Below are 17457 nucleotides of genomic sequence, written 5' to 3' on the forward strand. Positions count from 1 at the left end.
CCTCCCATCCAGGCTGGCAGGAGGATTCTTAACCGGTGGACCACCAGGGAAGCCCCAGGCCTGACCTTTTTTCACAAAATTAAGAGTTAAGAAAAGAAACTGAGGCAGCAGCTTGCCAAAACTGCCAGCAAATCAAGTCATGTTACAAAAGCTGTTAAGAGAACATGATGTGCTTATCTTCTAGTTTGAGGTTTCTGCTAAGAGCCAATGGCAACAAATAGAGCAGGCAAAACTACAAAACTTGATGAAAAATGGCTTATTTACACTATTTGAGATCATACCAGTGGCAGATATCGTATTTAAGATGGTTTAGAGCTAAAACCTCAATGTATTCCCTTCTAGTTGGACTCAAATCATTCCAATTATAATTTTAGTTATTGTCCTTTATAAAAATTGTTCTGGTTCTTATCCACATCTTTTTTAATCCAGTTTTTTAAAAACTGGGTAAAATCCACATAACATGAAATTTACCATTTTACCCACTTTAAAATGTACCGTTCAGTGGTTTTTAAATACATTCATAATATGCAACCATTACCACCATCTACTCCATAATTCTTTCATCTTGTAAAACTGAAACTCTATACTCATTAATCAATAACTCTCCATTTCCCCCCTCCCTTCAGCCCTGACAAAAAACATTTGACTTTCTGTCTTTACAATTTTGACTACTAAGTACCGCAGATAAGTGGGATCAAATAGTAATTGTCATTTTGTGATTGGCTTGTTTCACTTAGAATAATGCCCTTGAGGTTCATCAATGTTGTAGTTAATGCCAGAATTTCCTTCCTTTTCAAGGCTCAATAATATTCTATTGGATGGATATAACACATTCTGTTTATTCACTCATCCATTGATGGACACTTATTGTTTCTTCCACATTTCAACCATTGTGAGTAGCGCTATTACGAATATAGGTGCAAAAATATCTCTTCGAGATACTGCTTTGGGGGGGAATGTAATTTGGGGGAAGGATACTTCCAGAAGTAGAACTGCTTGGTCATATGGCAATTCTATTTTTAATTTTTTGAGGAATCAGCATACTACTTTCCACAGTGGCTGTACATTTTATACTCCCACTAACAGTGCACATGGGTTCCATTTTCTCCACATCCTCATCAAATACTTGTTATTTTCTGTCTTGTTTAAAATAGTAGCCATCCTAATGAATATGAGGTGGTACCTCACTGTAGTTTTGATTTGCATTCCCCAAATGATTAGTGATGTTGAGCATCTTATGTGCTCATTGGCCATTTGTATATTATCCTTGGAAAAATGTGTATTCAAATTTCTTTCCCCACTTTTTGAGTCAGGTTGTTTGTTTTCCGTTGTGTTTTAGGAGTTCTCTATGTATTTTGGATGTTAATTCCTTATCATACATAATTTGCAAACATTTTCTCCTATTCGATGAGTTGTCTTTTTTCTCTGTTGATAGTGTCTCTTGATACGCAAGAGATTTTAATTTTCATGAATTTAATGAAATTCATGAAGTTTAATTTCATGCCCAAGTCTGTGTCAGTAAACCTTAAATATTTATTATGATCACATTAATAGTACAAACCTACTGCTCTTTCCTTCCTTGTGGTCTCTATACATTCAGCTTTTTTTTTTCTTTGTTAGCAATTTAGTTAAAGAGGGACATGGATGCTAACATAAATTATTCAATTTTCCTAATCTCTAGCAACCTTGGATAGATAAGCAATAAGGAGAGGTTAAAAGCAATACCTAAAATTACATTTCTGAAATGCTTTTTCTCTATCTGTACATTTGAAACTTATGATAAAATATAAGCAGAGGTTAACTGTGTGGTTTTGAAGTCATTAATACCAGCAGCAATGTTGAGTAAGTATAATAGAGGGGTTATTATACTAGATTTTAGAATTAAATAGAAATGGGTTCAGAAAGTAGCTCTGATGCTGACCAGCTATGTGAGCGTAGATGAGTAATTTAAACTTGGTAACTCTTAGTTTCCTCAGCCAAAAAAAGAATATCTTGTAGTAATACTACCAGGAATGAATGAAATAAAATAATTATGTAAAGCATCAATCTCATTGTTGCCCTTGTCATTTTTTCCCAGAGGGCAGAGACTTATTTACCATAGCATTTCCTGGTACCTAGGTTGTCTGCTCACAGTTTTAAAAAATTGAACAATATTTTAAATGTATTTAATCATCACCAGATTTCACTGAGAAGTGGTAGCATATGAGATTATCTGGCTGCATCAAAGTAGCCTCTGTTTTGTATGCCGAAAGTTAACCAGTATCACGGACTCGTTGCTATATTCTCTGGTGAAGAGCAAGAGGAAGTGAACAATGCTCCTCAAAAACCTTCTCATGAGCCAAGAAACAGTGTTATATTGCCTTTCTTAGCTGAAATGATTCATCTGGTCAAGGTTAAAGAATTAATTCCCTAACAGAAGCAAGAGTGAGGCCCCACAGTCACTGGTAGGGACCATAATGTAAATTAATTGCAAGTCCTTAAGAACTCTGTAATGCCAGACTACTTGGAAAAGGCTTTCCACTGAGAGTGATAAAGTGATGTAGCACCAGGACACTGAATCAGTCTAAGGAGGTGAAGACAGAAGGGATGCTGAAGACTGAACCCCAGGAGAGAGGCTTGGAAAACAGAGGTATGTCTTGTCCCATCCCTGAGGGTTAATCAGATAGGTTTGGAAGTTGAGAAGGTTCATAATGTGCTGTGAGAAAAATACATGAGTCTCCCTGGTTTTCGAGTTTACTTGGGTTAGGGGATTGGCACAACCATGGGGAGAGAGTCAAAGGCTGACCAGAGAAGAAACACAGGCTTGTCTCAGCCACTGTCCCTGAGGACCTCTGTTCTAAAATGAACTTGAGTCCATGACCCAAATTTGCCTGTGGCCAGAGACTGTTAGCCGAGAATTTTTTTTTTTTTTTTCCCCATAGAAACTAATTAAGTAGAGTTGGAGACCAGCAGGGGGAGCACTCACACCCTGTGACCATTGCAGAGCCCAACAGGAAGAAAGACTCCTTGCCCGCAAAGGACTCAGCTAATGAGAAGCCATAGACTGTTTACCACGGCAAACCCTCCCTCCCCAGTTTTATCCTTCCCTCTATACACACTTCTTCCCCTGCTGTCGGAGGACTTGCATGTGGCTTGCCATGCTCCCACCCCAAACTGCAATTCTCTGCTGATCTCAAGGAAACCCGTCTCTGCTGGAGAAATAACTGGCATGCTATTGATTTTGGTCAACGATATAAATCAGGCTATGTGGTCAGAGGCTAAGAGGAGGTAACAGGAAGGAGAAAGTAGTCTTGAAAAGTGGAATTACCAACCTATAAGGTATCATCTCAATGATCATCAGGCTGTTTTCTGTGGCCATGTTTACCTTGTTTGAAAATGCAGCGAAGCCAAGAATCTGTAGGAGTTTAAAAAGAAAAGGCATGTGATCACCTAAACATTATGTAAAGCGGAGGTGCCCATAGTCTCTGGCAGAACAGGGCAGTATACGGCCGTGCCTGTGCATGAAGGCTGGAGAAAGAGGCAGGGACAGTTCAGTGAAGCGACAAGTGCAGAAGTCCTTCCTGACCCTTTTGGTTCCCTGAGCTCTTTTTAGCAACATAACCAGAATGAAAAGCAACTGCACATTTGACATATTATTAACAACGGGAACAAATGGATGGCCTGGGCTTCTCTTTCCTCACCAACTTTAAACATCTGGACCAAGTATAAACATGGTTTCAGGTAATAGCTGTACCAAGGCTTCAATTTTAAAAGTTCTAAAATCTAGGTACACTGTCTTAATATAAATAAGCCCTCTGGGGGATTGTTGACATGTATTGATAATCATTAATAACTGTCGATAAGGTATTTGATAGCCCATACAAAAAAATTGCTTTAGCAAAGCAATTACTTGCTTGCTTTTTCCTTTCTGTTCATTTCCTTCTGAAATGCCAAGTCTCCCTTCCATTTCAACTAGAGTAAAAACAGACAACCTAGAAGCTGTTACACCTTATAGAGATCTCACACCAGAGCAAATTAAAGCAGAGACAAAAGAAGTCAATGCCCCAGTTTTAAAATAATAGTTATATAGTTGCTTTACCTTGTTCTCCCTACCAACACATAAATCTTTTCCCAGCGTCTACTCTAAGAGTTCAGCCAGATACTGAGCAGGACAGCAGTTGGTTTAACTGTGATGCTCTGATCAGATGATGACCCCTGGGAGGCCTATAGATGAGAACGGAAGGAAGATCTGAACCAACAGAGAAGCCCTGTGATCTTTAGAGAGCTCAGGAGCAAGAAGTGTGGCAAGTGGCCAGGAAACTTTTATTCCCAGTGGAAAGGTTACTCTTGCTCATAAAGGAAAAGAGAGAAAATATGAAAAGTTTAGAACCAGAAATAAATCACCCAAGGACAACTGCCAGTGATGCTGTTTTTGGTGTTAGCTATACAGCTTAAATATACACATATACATTAATTATGAACATACAGTATTTACAATTTCTCATATCTGTGGAACTCTTGAGTTGTCAGGTTTTTTTTTTTTAACCTGGATCTCAAATATTGCCTTGAAATTTCCCCTGAATATTTGAGACTACCATCTGAAGGACAGATTGCTGGGTATGTACAGTTTCCTCCAGCACATCTGAACAGCTTCTGAGGGGGTGCTGTGAGCTTTTCACCACCTACACCACAGCAGCTCTCATCCTCTGTCCCGTACTTTCCTCATTTCCGGGGGAAACATGGAGGTCTTGTCTTTTTCCAATTTTAAATCCCTGCTATGTAGCAGAAAACGTTCCCTATCACTTGACTTGACACGTGTATAAGTAATGTTGTTGTTTAGTGGCTAAGTTGTGTCCGACTCTTTTGCAACCCCATGGTCTGTAGCCCGCCAGGCTCCTCTGTCCATGGGATTTCCCAGGCAAGAATACTGGAGACGGCTACCATTCCCTTCTCCAGGAGATCTTCCCCACCCAGGGATCGAACCTGCGTGTCCTGCATTGGCAGGCAGATTCTTTACCACTGAGCCATCAGGGAAGCATAGTAATGTACTGCAGGCTTCAATAACCTTCAAGTATAAATCAGGTCACAACAAAGTTTGATGCCTTAATTGCAATAATTCAGAGTCTCCACCAACATTTATGGCTGGAGCTCAGTTTGTTCCCCCACTTCACTTCATGGTGCATCCTAATTATTTATAGCATTCCCCAAAGAAATATCTTAACTGTGGCTCACAAACCAATCTGTGAGCCACAGTCAACCCACAGCATCCTCTATCCACTTGCTTCTCTCCTTTCCTAATAACCCTGGTTAATGTTAATATTAAAGCCTTTGAGGTTGCTTAAAGGGACATCACTATGATCCCTGCTGCTGATGTCTCTTAAAAGAGGGTTGATTCGGGAAAATGTGGATGGACCTTAAGGGCACTATGATAGAGAGAGACATATACTGCATGGAATCACTTATGTGTGCAATTTGAAAAAAAAGAAAAAGAAAACAGTTGGACTCAGCAACAAAGAGTAGAAAAATGGTTGCCAGGGACTGGAGGGTTTGGGCATTAAGAAAGGTGAGGAAACAGTGCAAACTTTCAGCTATAGGATGAATAAGAGCTAAGGATCTGACATAAAACATGGTGACTATTGTTGATAACATTGTAATATATACTAAAATTTGCTAGGAGAGAATATTCTCACAAGGAAAAAAAAAAGGATCAATATATGAGGTATGGATGTGTGTATGTATGTATGTATATTATATTATACTATATGTATGTATATTATACATACATACATTGTATGTATATTGTATGTATATAAAATCATCATGATGTACACATCAAATATCTTACAATTTTATACCTGAAAAAAGCTGGAGAGAAAGAGGGATGTAGAAACAGAGACAGAGAGAGTGCACTGATGCCTGTGTCACAGATGCCATCTGCTGGTCACTCCAAAGCCTCAGCTTCCTAAGGCGCAGGAGCTGGCCTGGGTTCCATGAGAAGGACAGGCTGCCCCTGAGTCCACTCCCCAAACTCCGCATCACACTGTCCCTGGGTTCTAGGGCTCCACTATTTGTGTACAGTGTTTTGGAAGGTCTTTTGTAGAAGCAATCATTCACCTTTGGCCTTTATTAACTGATAGCTTTTTAACTATTCCAGGGAAGAAAGAATGTACACCTACGAGAAGTAGACAACAGTTAGGAGACACAGCTTGGTGTCAGTTTCCAAAGCAATTCCCACGCTCTTTCAATCAGGGAGAGTGTGGATCTGGGTTAGTTAGCATAGACTAGGTTATACTGTGGCTATATACAGACCACGGGATCTTGGTGCCCTAACACGTGACAGTTATTTTTTTGCCCATGAGAACTCCGTTGTGGGTCAGTGTCTCTTCAGGGTAGCTTCTTTGCAAACAGTGCCTTGGAGATCCAGGCTAATTCCACCTGGAGACTCTATCATCTCAGTGTATAGCCCCTACGATTACCACAGCAGGGGAAGAAAGAACACTGGGGACTTGTGCCTACTCTTGTAAGCTTTGGCCCCAAAGTCACATGGTGCTGCCTAACTACAAGGGCAGCCGGAAAATATAGGGGAGCACATGGTGAACTCTAAATATCTCTGTCACAGAACTCTTCTTAAAGGGAAAATAATTCTCATGGATGCCCAAAGATTTGGCAATCCTTGTAAGAAACGCTGACTTTAAAAACCTGAGCTTTATTTACGAAAATGGCTTTACTATTGTGAAAATGTTAAATATAACTGCACAAGATAAATTTTTTTTTTAAGATAAATTTTAAAAAGAAAATTTTTCTTTTTTTGGCCATGCCACATGGCTTGTGGGATCTTAGTTCCCCGGACCAGGGATTGAACAAGCATCATCCATAGTGAAAGCGAGGAGTCCTAATCAGCAGACTGCCAGGGAAATCCCCTAGATTTCTTAAAACAAACAAGAAATGTTATCATTTAGACAACATTTAAAAAAAAATTCTCAAAAAGAAAAAAGAGCCATATTTATCCAGTGGCGCAATGGATAATGCGTCTGACTACAGACGGATCAGAGGATTCCAGGTTTGACTCCTGGCTGGCTCATAGTGCACATTTTGGGCTTCCCTGGTGGCTCAGGCAGTAAAGAATCTGCCTGTAATGCGGGAGACCTGGGTTTGATGCCTGGGTCGGGAAGATCCCCTGGAGAAGGGAATGGTAACCCACTCCAGTGTTCTTGCATGAGAAATCCCATGGACAGAGAAGCCTGGTGGGCTATAGTCCATGGGGTCACAAAAGAGTTGAACATGACTGAATGACTAACACAACCAACCTGATCTAAAAAAACAAAAGATGTCAAAAAAACCTAGTACATAAGCGCACACCTCCACCAGGAATGCTTCCTCCCTGAATCCAGCTCTGCTACTTAGTGACACGGATTCACTTAACATCTCATCTCCCATAGTTTCTTTACTGTAGCAGAGTGAGAGTGAAAGACGGCTGAATAAGAGTGTGGTTGCTGCTATACTAAAATAGAAATGAAACCTCTACATAGAAGAACACAGAAATTCATCTGCGCACAGGTCTGTTATGTATTTGTTTGAAAGAAGATGTGAATAACTGAAAGTACAGAAATATCAACTGTAGTTGACTTTGGGTAGTGCAGCTATAGGAATTTCTTTTCCTCCATTTTTTTCTTCTTTATTTAAAAAAAAAAAAATTGCTAGGATTCCCTGATAGTCCGTCCAGTGGTTAGGACTCTACACTTTCACTCCTAGGGGCCCACGTTTGACCCCTGGTTGGGGAACTAAGATCCCACAAGCTGTGTAGCAGAGCCCCCCCAAAAAATGGATAGAATGAGCCTGTATTACTATCACAAGAGGGAACAAAAATCCTATTTTTCAAATAGTATGAAAAAGATGTAACAGATAAAATCCTTTAAAAAATAAGCATGTTTAAAAAATATAAGCTAGCGTTGAAAATTAAATGTATATATCAGCTTTGTTATGAATCAGCATATGTTTTAAAAATACTATTTTTACAATTCTCCTATGAACATGTCCCTTCCTAGGTTACTTGCTTTTTGTTTTATTTTAAATGACCTGAGCCATGAGTTCGGAGTATAAAACACCTACCAAAAAAAACACCCACTTACACCAAGTGGATGGACAGATCATCTAGACAGAAAATTAATAAAGAAATACAACCCTTAAATGACACATTAGACCAGATAGATTTAATTGATACTTACAGGACATTCCATCTGAAAGCAGTAGTATACATTTTCTTCTCAAGTGCACATAGAACATTCTCCAGGATAGACCACATTTTGGGTCGCTAATCAAGCCTTGTTAATTTAAGAAAACTGAAATCATATCAAGCATCTTCTCCTCACAACACTATGAGATTAGAAATCAATCACAGGGAAAAAAAAACTGTAAAGAACATGAACGCATGGAGGCTAAATAATATGCTGCTAAATAACCAATTAATCACTGAAGAAGTCAAAGAGGAAATAAAAATACCTAGAAACAAATGACAATGGAAACACAATGATTCAAAACCTAAAGGATGCAACAAAAGCAGTTCTAGGAGGGAAGTTAATAGCATTACAATCCTTCCTCACTAAAACAAGAAAAATCTCAAACAATGTAATCTGACACCTAGAGCAACTAGAGAAAGAAGAACAAACAAAACCCAAAGTTGATAGAAAGGAAGAAGTCATAAAGATTAGAGCAGAAATAAATGAAATAAGAGATGAAGAAAACAATAGAAAACATCAATGAAACTAAAAGTTAGTTCTTAAAGAGTTAAAACCTTTAGCCAGACTAATCAAGAAAAAAAAGGGAAATGGCTCAAATCAATAAAATTAGAAATGAAAAAGGAGAAATTACAACTGACACCACAGAATACAAAGGATCATAAGAGACAAGCAACTATATGCCAATAAAATGGACAGTCTAAAAGAAATGGACAAATTCTTAGAAAAGAACAAACTTCAAAGACTGAACCAGGAAGAAACAGAAAATATGAACAGACCAATCACAAGTAATGAAATTGAAACTGATTAAAAATCCTCAAGCAGAACTTCCCTGGTGGTGCAATGGATAAAAATCCACCTGGCAATGCAGGGGACATGGGTTTGATCCCTGTTCCGGCAAGATTCCACATGCCGTGGAGCAACGAAGCCCGTGCACCGCAATGACTGCTGCCGTGTGCCCCAACTAGTGAGCCCAGGTGCTGCAACTACTGAAGGCTGTGGGTCTGAGCCGGTGCTCTGCAACAAGAGAAGTCACCACAGTGAAAAACCCCGCACACTGCAACGAAAAGCAGTCCCTCTCACTGCAACTAGAGAAAGCCCATGCAAAAGCAATGAAGACCCGGTGCAGCCAAGAAAAAAATCTTTCAATGAACAAAAGTTCAGGACCATAATTCTATCAAGCATTTAGAGAAGAGTTAACACTTATCCTTCCAAAAAATTGCAGAGGGAGGAACACTGCCAAGCTCATTCTATGAGGCCATCATCACGCTGATATAAAAACCAAAGATATCACACAGAAAAAGAAAATTACAGGGCAATATTACTGATGATCATGGAAAAAGCAAGAGAATTTCAGAAAAACATCTATTTCTGCTTCATTGACTATGCTAAAGCCTTTGATTGTGTGGATCACAACAAACTGTGGAAAAGTCTTCAAGAAATGGGAATACCAGACGACCTTACCTGCCTCCTGAGAAACCTGTATGCAGGTCAAGGAGCAACAGTTAGAACCAGACATGGAACAACAGACTGGTTCAAAATTGGGAAAGGAATACATCAAGGCTGTATACTGTCATCCTGCTTATTTAACTTATATGCAGAGTACACCAAGAGAAATGCCGGGCTGGATGAAGCACAAGCTGGAATCAAGATTGCCAGGAGAAATATCAATAATCTCAGATATGCAGATGACACCACCCTTATGGCAGAAAGTGAAGAGGAGCTAAAGAGCCTCTTGATGAAGGTGGAAAAGGAGAGTGAAAAAGCTGGCTTAAAACTCAACATTCTAAAACTAAGATCATGGCATCCGGTCCCATCACTTCATGGCAAATAGATGGAAAACAATGGAAACAGTGACAGATTCTATTTTCTTGGGCTCCAAAATCACTGCAGATGGTGACTGCAGCCATGAAATTAAAAGACACTTGCTCCTTGGAAGAAAAGCAATGACAAACCCAGAGAGCATATTAAAAAGCAGAGACATCACTTTGCCAACAGAGGTCTGTACAGTCAAAGCTATGGTTTTTCCAGTAGTCATGTACAGATGTGAGAGTTCGACCATACAGAGGGCTGTGCACCAAAGAATTGATGATTTTGAACTGTGGTGTTGGAGAAGACTCTTGAGAGTCCCTAGGACTGCAAGGAGATCAAACCAGTCAGTCCTAAAGGAAATCAACTGTGAATAGTCATTGGAAGGACTGATGCTGAAGCTGAAGTTCCAATACTTTGGCCAACTGATTCGAAGGAAGAGTTGAATCATTTGAAAAGACCCTGGTGCTGGGAAAGATTGAAGGCAGGAGGAGAAGGGAATGACAGAGGATAAGATGGTTGGATGGCATCACTGATTGAATGGACAAGAGTTTGAGCAAGCTCTGGGAGATGGTGAAGGACAGGGAAGCCTGATGTGCTGCAGTCCATGGGGTTGCAAATAGTCGGACACGACTGAGCGACTGAACAACAACAACAAATCACTCATGAACACAGATGCAAAAATCCTCAACAAAATACTAGCAAACAGAATCCCACAAAATATTGAATGACCATACACCATGATCAAGAGGGATTTATCCCAGGGATGCAAGGATTCTTCAATATATGCAAATCAATCAATGTGGTATACCATATTAACAGATTGAAGAATAAAAACTGTATGATCAACTCAATAGACACAGAAAAAGTTTTTGACAAAATTCAACACTGATTTATGATAAAAACTCTCCAGAAAGTGGAAATAAAGGGAACCTACTTCAATATAATAAAAACCATATATGACAACCCACAGGAAATACTGTTCTCTCTGGTGAAAAACTGAAAGCATTTCCTCTAAGATTAGGAACAAGTAAAGGATGTCCACTCTCATCACTATCACTAAGGAATAACTCAACATAGCTTTGGAAGTCCTAGTCATGGCAATCAGAGAAGAAAAAGAAATAAAAGGAATCCAGATTGGAAAAGAAATAAACCTGTCACTGTTTTGCAGATGACATAATACTATACATATAAAATCCTAAAGAGGCCACCAGAAAACTACTAGAGCTTATCAATGAATTTGGTAAATTTTGTAGGATACAAAATTAATACACAGAAACCTGTTGTATTCCTATACACTAACAAGGAAAGATTGGAAAAAGAAATTAAGAAAACAATCCTACTTATCAGTGCAACAAAAGAATAAAATACCTAGGAATAAATCTACCTAAGGAGACAAAAGACTTGTGTTCAGAAAACTATAGGGTACTGATGCAAGAAATCAAAGACAACACAAATAGAGAGACATACCCTATTCTTGGATTGGAAGAATCAATATTGTGAAAATGACTAGACAACTGAAGCAATCTACAGATTCAATGCAATCCCTATCAATTCGTATGGAAACATAAAAGACTACAACCAGTCAAAGCAATTTTGAGAAAGAAAAACGGAGGTGGAGGAATCAGACTCCCTGACTTCAGACTGTACTCCAAAGCTACAGTAGTTAAGACAGTGTGGTACTGGCATAAAGACAGAAATACAGATACATGTAACAGGATAGAAAGCCCAGAGGTAAACCCAAGTACCTATGGTTACCCAATCTATGACAAAGGGAGCAAGAACATACAATGGAGAAAAGACAGCTTCTTTTTAAAGACTTGTTATTTTATAGTTTCAGGTGAACAGCAACGGGATTCAGCCATAGTTACACGTGTATTCATTTTCCCCCAAGAGATAGCCTCTCTAATAAGCGGTGCTGGGAAAACTGGACAGCTACATGTAAAAGAATGTTAGGGAGAACACTCCCTAACACCATATACACAAATAAACTCAAAATGAATTAAAGACCTATAAGGCTGTACACTATAGTGTAAGGCTAGACACTATAAAACTCTTAGAGGAAAAGCATAGGCAGAACACTTTTTGACACAAATTGTAGCAAGACCTTTTTTGACCCACATCCTAGAGTAATGAAAATAAAAAACAGAAATAAATGAGACTTAATTAAACTTAAAAGCTTTTGCACAACAAAGGAAACCATAAACAAAACAAAAAGACAACAGCATGGGAGAAAATATTTGCAACTGAAGCAACTGACAAGAGATTAATCTCCAAAATAAACAAACAACTAATGCAGCTCAGTATCGAAAAACAAATAACCCAATGAAAAAATGGGAGGGAAACATAAATGGACACTTCTCCAAAGACATAGAGATGGTCAAAAGACACATGAAAAGATGCTGAACACGACTAATTATTAGAGAAATGCAAGTCAAAACTACAATGAAGTATCATCTCATCTGGTCAGAATGGACATCATCAAAAAATCTACAAACAGTAAATGCTGGAGAGAATGTGGAGAAAGGGAACCCTCCTACCCTGCTGATGGGAATGTAAACTGGTACAACCACTATGGAGAACAGTATGGAGGTTCCTCAAAAAACTAAAACTAGAACTGCCATTCTATTGGGTAGCATATGACCCAGAAAGCCCATTTCTGGGCAAATACCCAGAGAAAACTATAATTCAAAAAGACGCTTGCATTCCAATGTTCACTGCAGCACTATTTACAATAGCCAGGACAGGGTAGTATCCTAAATGTCCATCAACAAAGGAATAGATAAAAATGTGATACATGTAAGATATACTCATCCGAATGCAAAGTTTCAAAGAATATTCTGCAAGGAGAGATAAGAAAGCTTTCCACAGTGATCAAAGCAAAGAAATAGAGGAAAATAACAGAATGGGAAAGACTAGAGATCTCTTCAAGAAAATGAGAGACACAAAGGGGGCATTTCATGCAAAGATGGGCACAAAAAAGGACAGAAATGGTATGTACCTAAAAGAAGCAGAAGATATGAAGAGGCGGCAAGAATACACAGAAGAACTATACAAAAGAGATCTTAATGAACCAGATAACCATGATGGTGTGATCACTCACCTAGAGCCAGATATCCTGGAGTGTGAAGTCAAGTGGGCCTTAGGAAGCATCACTACAAAAAAGCTAGTGGAGGTGATAGAGTTCCAGCTGAGCTATTTCAAATCCTAAAAAATACTGCTGTGAAAGTGCTGCACTCAATATGCCAGCAAATTTGGAAAATGCAGCAGGGGCCACAGGACTGGAAAAGGTCAGTTTTCATTCCAATCTCAAAGAAAGGCATGCCAAAGAATGTTCAAACTACCACACAACTGCGCTCATTTCACATGCTAGCAAAGTAATGCTCAAAATTCTCCAAGCCAGGCTTCAACAGTACATGAACCGAGAACTTCCAGATGTGCAAGCTGGATTTAGAAAAGGCAGAGGAACCAGAGATAAAATTGCCAACATCTGCTGGATCATAGAAAAAGCAAGAGAATTCTAGAAAAACATCTACTTTTGCTCATTGACTACACTAAAGCTTTGGACTGTGTGGATCACAACAAACTGTGGAAAACTCTTTAAGAGATGGGAATACCAGAACACCTTACCTGCCTCCTGAGAAACCTGTATGCAGGTCAAGGAGCAACAGTTAGAACCAGACATGGAACAACAGACTGGTTCAAAATTGGGAAAGGAATACATCAAGGCTGTATACTGTCATCCTGCTTATTTAACTTTATATGCAGAGTACACCATGAAAAATGCCAGGCTGGATGAAGCACAAGCTGGAATCAAGATTGCCAGGAGAAATATCAATAACTTCAGATATGCAGATGACACCACCCTTATGGCAGAAAGTGAAGAGGAGCTAAAGAGCCTCTTGATGAAGGTGGAAAAGGAGAGTGAAAGAGCTGGCTTAAAACTCAACATTCAAAAACTAAGATCATGGCATCCGGTCCCATCACTTCATGGCAAATAGATGGAAAACAATGGAAACAGTGACAGATTCTATTTTCTTGGGCTCCAAAATCACTGCAGATGGTGACTGCAGCCATGAAATTAAAAGACACTTGCTCCTTGGAAGAAAAGCAATGACAAACCCAGAGAGCATATTAAAAAGCAGAGACATCACTTTGCCAACAGAGGTCTGTACAGTCAAAGCTATGGTTTTTCCAGTAGTCATGTATGGATATGAGAATTGGACCGTATAGAAAGCTGAGCACCGAAGAACTGATGATTTTAAACTGTGGTGTTGGAGAAGACTGTTAAGAGTCCCTTGGACTGCAAAGAGGTCAAACCAGTCAATTCTAAAGGAAATCAATTCTGAAAATTCATTGGAAGTACTGATGCTGAAGCTGAAGTTCCAATACTTTTGTCACCTGATTCAAAGAGTTGAGTCATTAGAAAAGACCCTGATGCTGGGAAAGATTGAAGGCAGGAGGAGAAGGGGATGACAGAGGACAAGATGGTTGGATGGCATCACCGATTCAATGGACAAGAGTTTGAGCAAGGTCTGGGAGATGGTGACGGACAGGGAAGCCTGGTGTGCTGTAGTCCATGGGGTCGCAAAGATTGGACATGACTTAGTGACTGAACAACAATATATACAGTGGAATATTACCCAGCCATAAAAAGGAACAAAATAGTGCCCTTTGCAAAGACACGGATGGATCTACAGATTGTCATACAGAGTAAAGTAAATCAGAAAGAGAAAAACAAATAGCATATAATATCGCTTATACTGGAATCTATATAAATGGTACAGATGAACTTATTTGCAAAGCAGAAATAGAGACACACATGTAGAGAACAAACCTAGGGATACCAAGAGGGGAAGGGGGTGGGATGAATTTGGATATTGGGATTGACTTATATACACTACCATGGATACAATAGACCAGTAATAAGAACCTACTTGATTGCACAGGGAATTCTACTCAGTGCTCTGTGGTGACGTAAATGGGAAGGAAATCTTAAAAAGAGGGAATGTATTAATATGTGTGTGTATAACTGATTCACTCTGCTGTGTAGCAGAAGCTAACAGAACACTGTAAAGCAACTATACTCCAATAGAAATTAACTTAACAAAACAAAAGCAAAAAGACACCTACCAGAAAAACTTCCATGGGAAATTCAATGGGGTACTGGTTGAAGGAAATTCGGATACATTTGTTGATTCTCAGAGCAACAACAGAGGTTAGAAATAGTAAGATGCTGGTGGAATTAGCTTTAGGAAGACCTAAACAGTAGTTAATTATGTTCTGAAAGAAAACAAAATTACAGAGGCTTAGGGAAGGATGTAATAATTGCCTAAATCTAGAAAATGACACTTTCTAAATTAGTTCAAACAGAAGTCCCTGGGCAGGGTTGCTGGGCGTTGAGATCTTTATGAGCATGACTAGAACAGGGAGAGCAAGTAGGTGGGTATATAATTTTTTAATTTGGAAATGATACATTAAAAGACAATAATGTCCAACAAGAAGAGAATACACTTTCTGTGTTTCAGTGTAATGGAAAGGACCCAGGAGTTCTGTTTATTAGCCTACTCTTTATTAATTTGCCCAGACCATGTATGTTTCACTTGACTTCTGGGCCGTTCTTGCATTCAGGGACAACTTTGCATTTTATATTCTTAAGATGTTTTAGGATACATGTCTGTTATGAATTACATGATGGGGAGAATTATGATAGATACAGTTATCTAAAAGACCAAATTTTAACATAAATCGTGTTAGTTTAAAAGGCTGGGGGGTAAAATGATTAATGCAACTGAGAACATGGTCCAACTGGCACCTGCAATTAATCAAGACTGTAAATCTGGAAGAGGTGAAATTACTTCTAGGACCCACTTGACCCAGCCGCCTATGCAAGAGTCTCTCCACTTGGGTCTACTTCTTTTTGGAGGCAAGGGGAGGAGCATTTGTTACTCTGGGTGAGGGTAGAAATTACTCACGTAGAAGAAGGCGACGGGACCAGAATTGTAACTGATCATAACTCCGAAGATGCAGGTCAACTGGGACAGCATAACGTGCAGGGCTGTAGCAGCCAGGTAAGCACTGATGGCAGCCTCCGGAATGTAAGTAACAATGAAGCCAAAACCTAACATGCCCATAGACAGCTGTGGGGGGATTCAGATGGAAAAGAAAACCAGAGTGAGGAGGAATGTCATCAAACCAGCAATGGCACCGCATTAGGCCATCTCCAGAGGTTCCAATAAAAAAAGGTTAGCTTAGGCCCGTTTAATAACTTCCTTTTAACTTACAACATTGGGAGGGGGGCTGTGCTGGGTCTTTGCTGCTGAGCACAGGCTTTGTCTAGGTGTGGCGAGGGGAGGTTACTCTCTAGCTGCAGCGCGTGGGCTTCTCGTTGCAGTGGCTTCTCTCGGTGTGGAGCACGGGCTGTGTGTGTGTGGGCTTCGGCAGTTGTGGCACGCAGGCCCACGGTAGTCGGGCTCAGTAGTTGTTGGTGCACAGGTTAAGCTGCCCCGTGGCATGTGGAATCTTCTCGGACCGGGGATCAAATCCGTGTCCCCTGCATCAGCAGGCGGATTATTTACCAGAGGGCCACCAGGGAAATCCCCTTTGATAACTCGTTTCTCTTTCCCTAGTCAACTGAAATTGATGAGCTAAGAGCAGGTCCTTGGTATTGATTCACAGGCTCCCTTACAAACATAAGACCACACTCCTTTCTTTCTTCATGAGTATGTAAGCTGACGTTCTTACCCTAGGATCCACTGATCTTGTGGATGTGGGGTAATCAGTGACAAAGTGATCAGAAGAAGACTTGGCTTTTTAAAAGTCCTTTTCACTAAAATCTTCTTTAAAAATAATTTTTTTTATTTATTTATTTTTGCGTGTGCTGAGTCTTAGTTGCTGTGTGGGCTTTTCTCTAGCTGTGGGGTGAGGGCTTCTCATTGAGACGGCTTCTCTTGCTGCCAAGTACAGGCTCGAGGGTGCCTGGGCTTCAGTTGTTGCAGCTCCCAGGCTCTAGAGCACAAACTCTACAACTGTGGTGCACGGGCTCAGCTGCTCTGCAGCATGTGGGATCTTCCTGGATCAGGGATTGAACCTGTGTCTCCTGCATTGGCAGGCAGATTCTTCATCACTGAGCCACCAGGGAAGCCCCAATGGAAGCTTTGATAGCCCTCTCTGACATGTTAACATCCCTGTGAGGAATGCAGCTTTTCGCAAAGGAAAATATTAAAACAACCCGGGCTCCAGCTTAAACATTTGGGCCTTTGATGTTTATGAAGAAGGATTAAACTGAATTTATGTCTCTAGGATTAAATACAAATACACGTAAAATACGGTATACGTATGTAACTGTATTTTTTTAAATGCTATGTAATACACAAGCAAAGGATTTAAAAGGATAGATGCCAAGTTATTAACAGAAGTTGCCTTTGGGGAATGG

The 17457-nt window shown here is 39.8% G+C and overlaps 1 protein-coding gene across 1 annotated transcript in view; it reads right to left on the reverse strand.

The window, feature by feature from the left end:
* Positions 1-17457, reverse strand: part of SLC26A8 (solute carrier family 26 member 8) — an 82740-nt gene that overhangs the window by 27788 nt on the left and 37495 nt on the right. Inside the window, exons 6-8 of the mRNA XM_061146534.1 lie at positions 15998-16162; positions 15156-15305; positions 3312-3394 (exon numbers count right to left, since the gene is read on the reverse strand). Of these exons, the coding sequence (XP_061002517.1) occupies positions 3312-3394; positions 15156-15305; positions 15998-16162 (398 nt within the window). The remainder of the gene's footprint in view (positions 1-3311; positions 3395-15155; positions 15306-15997; positions 16163-17457) is intronic.

This window comes from Dama dama, chromosome 7, assembly GCF_033118175.1.
Source record: "Dama dama isolate Ldn47 chromosome 7, ASM3311817v1, whole genome shotgun sequence".
Taxonomy (NCBI): domain Eukaryota; kingdom Metazoa; phylum Chordata; class Mammalia; order Artiodactyla; family Cervidae; genus Dama; species Dama dama.